General features: G+C 34.6%; 1 protein-coding gene across 1 annotated transcript in view; it reads left to right on the top strand.

Moving 5' to 3' along the window:
- Positions 1-3,337: 3,337 nt before the first annotated feature.
- The window catches only part of LOC106875873 (uncharacterized), a gene marked incomplete at its 5' end in the record, with an annotated part of 15,429 nt that continues 14,963 nt past the window's right edge, over positions 3,338-3,803 (top strand). The window contains one exon of the mRNA XM_052978240.1: positions 3,338-3,422. Within this exon, the coding sequence (XP_052834200.1) occupies positions 3,338-3,422 (85 nt within the window). The remainder of the gene's footprint in view (positions 3,423-3,803) is intronic.

Raw genomic sequence — 3,803 nt, 5'->3', positions numbered from 1 at the left:
TATACATTTGTGCATCAGAAGGGAAAACGAGAAACGTTGCCTACAAAGAAGTGCTCCACTGAAAAGACGGCATTTCTTCACATCTTCCAAATCACCTCAGTCATCTGCTTCCTCAAAAGCTTTGTACTTGCCGTGCCAGCCAACGTAAGTCAATAACACACAACTTCACTCACTCTATTTCTCTTTCTCACCCTCTTTCTCTCTCACATACACACACGCACATCCATTTCATATATCTTTCAATTTCTGCTCTGTGCAAATAAAATTTTTACGGATACAACTGCTTACAAAAATTGGGATTAATGTATAATTTCTTTCTATTTTCATAATTAAATAAATGTTTTAATGATTAGACAGATATACAATAGAATAGCTCCCAGAAACAGACTACGTACAAATTCTTTTTTCACAACTCCTGAAGCCATAATCTTGGCATAGTTGGAAAACTTGGAGAATGGTTACATGACTTTCTAAAAGACAGAAGTCATGTAGTGGTGGCCAGCTGGACCTACTCCAAGGAAGCATAAGTAATGAGTGGTGTTCCACTAGGGACTGTCTTGAGGCCAGTGCTGCTCATAGAGGCCCTCTGAGACATGACCTCAGCTGCACAGATACCCTCTAGACATTGGCTGGATGGGTCCTTTGAACCTTCAAAACGAGAGAACAGGTAACCATGATGGTTCTCTGCAGGACACTTGTCCTCAGCCATTTAAATTACTGCTCCCAACTGTGGTCACCTTACACTGTAAAATTGACAGAACGCACAGCAATCCAGTGAAACTATATAAAGACAACTGTCTCAATGAAACATATCAGCTACAGGTAGAAGCTAAAAAAAGTTAAGACTCTCATTCCTAGAACAAAGGCAGGAAAGATACGCAGCAATATACATCTGGAAAATCCTAGAAGTGCTTGTACCAAACTTTGGCAATGAAAGTTACACAAACAGCACGACTGGACACCACTGGATAATACCAAAAACCCCCAAATTACTATCAAAATACAGGACCAAATACTGCAACAGTTTGGGTTTCAAGTGGCCACAGCTCTTCAATATCCTCTCAGAAAGCTTAAGAGACTGATATGGGATGGATATTGGCATCTTCAAAACAAAACTGGATTTCCTCCTGTCAAGAGTTCCAGATCAACCTACGTCAAGACAAGGCAGCAACATAAAACTCCATCATTCATCAAATACCACACATTTGAGGTGGTTTAGTGAAAGTGTAGCAGTGGCCAGTTTAGCTTAATGCTAAAGCACTTGGCCAGAATGTTCGACAGATATGGGTTCAAGTCCCATGGCTGTTTGTTGACATATTTTTTTTTCACTTTGTAAGAGTAATTTAAATGTTTCTGCTGTTCTAATGGCGTCTCCGCATTCGAAAATAAATTATCAACTTATTTGTATCTTTATACACCTTTTGGTGCTTATACAAAAAACAAATATTAGTTTCTCTATATACATGTGATACACACACACACATATATATATATAATAGATGTGTGTAGTTTTCCCTTGTTAACAAGTTTATGTCAATTAACTCTAAAATTAAAAATTCTATATACCAGTGTAAAATTACTTCTGGTAATGAAGTATTTTTTTATATTGGAAGCACATCTTCTCAGTTATCTGGAAGAATTTCTCATCATTACTCTACATTTAGGTATAGGAATAAACGTAACAGTACAGGAATTAGTTAATTAATTTGGGATCTAAAAGACCACAATAAACAATTTAATTTAGATTGGTTGATTCTCTCAATCTCAATACCTTATGACAAAGGCAAAGAATTCTGTCTTCTCTGTAATTCTGAACTATTTTTTATTCTTTTTTCTAAAAATCCCCTTGTAAACACGGTTATAGAGTGTCCCTACTGATGTAAACATTGGCAGAAACACACCTTTAGTTCATATAAGTGACATCTATCATTATATATAATTTAAACATTAAATTTCTTCTTACATTTCACATTCACTAAATATGTCTTTTTACAAGTTTATATGGTTTTATTTAACATACATATTTATTTGGTTTTTTCTTTCCTTTGCCCCTCCCCTTTCTATAGGCTACCTTTGACGTTATATCCTCTAACGTTTTTTTGGAAACAAACTTAATAGCGTTCAGTTAATCACTATACATATCCATCATTTTCGGTTAAAATGTCTTATTGATGAGTTTCATTCCTTCATTTCCCTGAAGAGAAGAGTACATTGTTTTACATCATTTTATTCCTTTGGAATAATACCAGGGATATCTTTGAAACGTGTCGGAAGTAAGAGAATTTGAACAGCACCTGCATTAAACTCCATTTATTTATATATATATATATCTTTAGTTAAATATATTCAACGAGAATGTCATATACTGAATTTACATTGAGTGCTCTATTGTATCAAAGTATTAATATTATTAAAGCATTTGTACATTTAATACGAGCGATTATATATATTATATAATATATTGTTAATAATATCAGGAAATCAATATCAGAAGATTCTTCAGAAAGATATAAATGTGTGTAGAATAATTATTGTATTAAAAATATAAATATATATAATATGTATAAGTATAAATATATAATAATAAATATGACAGTTTAAAAGTTTCAAATTAAGTTTTTAAAGCATCTTATAATCGCTTCGCAGAAGTGTTGTCCCTATAATGGAATCCTATATTGATAAGCATTTATAGACAACACTTCTGTTCGTCAGAGATATAAAATGTGCAATTTGTATAATTTATCGAATGGTAGTTTTCTAAAAATATGAAGTAATAGGGGAAAATGGTGTTTGTTTGAAATATAAATTTAAAATTACTGCTTTTGATTTTGGTAAGTACACTTTAGTATGAGAGTCTTGAAATCCATATATGCCCCCTTGATAAGTCTTCTACAGTAATCCATAATAATTATGTATAAAATCCATTATATTGTCCTGCATTCCAAATATAGCTCATAGACTTAGATAATATAAAATAAAATATATGTGAAATTAATATATATACATGCATATGTATATACACATATACATACACAATTATCAATATGTAAACATGCACATATATACATGTAAAGCTGTATGTATGTATAAAAAGAATTATTATCATTGTTGTTGATATATATATGTGTATGTGTGCATGTACACATTGACATATATATGATTTTACACCTCTTGCATCAGTCCTTCACAGCCTATGAATTTTCATCCAACCCTTGTATTCACACACACACGCGCGCATCATGTAAGTCATTGGTTTGTGTGCATGTCAATCATTTCACCATTCTTTCTTAGTTAATGACTTCCACTAACCTCCGTAATATTTTCTCTTTCAATTTAGATCAGCAGAGTGTTATCTGATTGCCCTAAAGGTCAGTTAAAGCATGGTGACAAATGCTGTAAGCCAGTGTTACACTGTCCATCAGGTAATATTTCAGAGATAAGTACATGTTATGCATACTATTGTTCATTCATTGATATATATATATGTGTGTGTGTGTGTGGATATCCCCTCATCACTATCCACACCGCCCTTGCCAGAGCACCTTCCATGGACTGTGCATCTGCTCTCTCCCCCCAAACCCGCCCTGCCTTCAATTTCCCCTCACCTACCACCCCACCACCCTACCTCTCCAATGCACCATTCTCTGAGCCTTCCAGCGACTCCAGTCTAACCCCTCCACTTTGCACATCTTCCCTAACTAACCCCTCCCCTCCTTCAAACAAGCCCATAACCTACAAGACCTCTTGGTCCACAGCTTCTTCCCTAACCCAACCTTCCAACTCCGCTCGTTCCCCTGCTCCCA

Source organism: Octopus bimaculoides, unplaced genomic scaffold, assembly GCF_001194135.2.
Source record: "Octopus bimaculoides isolate UCB-OBI-ISO-001 unplaced genomic scaffold, ASM119413v2 Scaffold_53941, whole genome shotgun sequence".
Lineage (NCBI taxonomy): Eukaryota > Metazoa > Mollusca > Cephalopoda > Octopoda > Octopodidae > Octopus > Octopus bimaculoides.
This window is presented reverse-complemented; position numbering and strand designations above follow the sequence as displayed.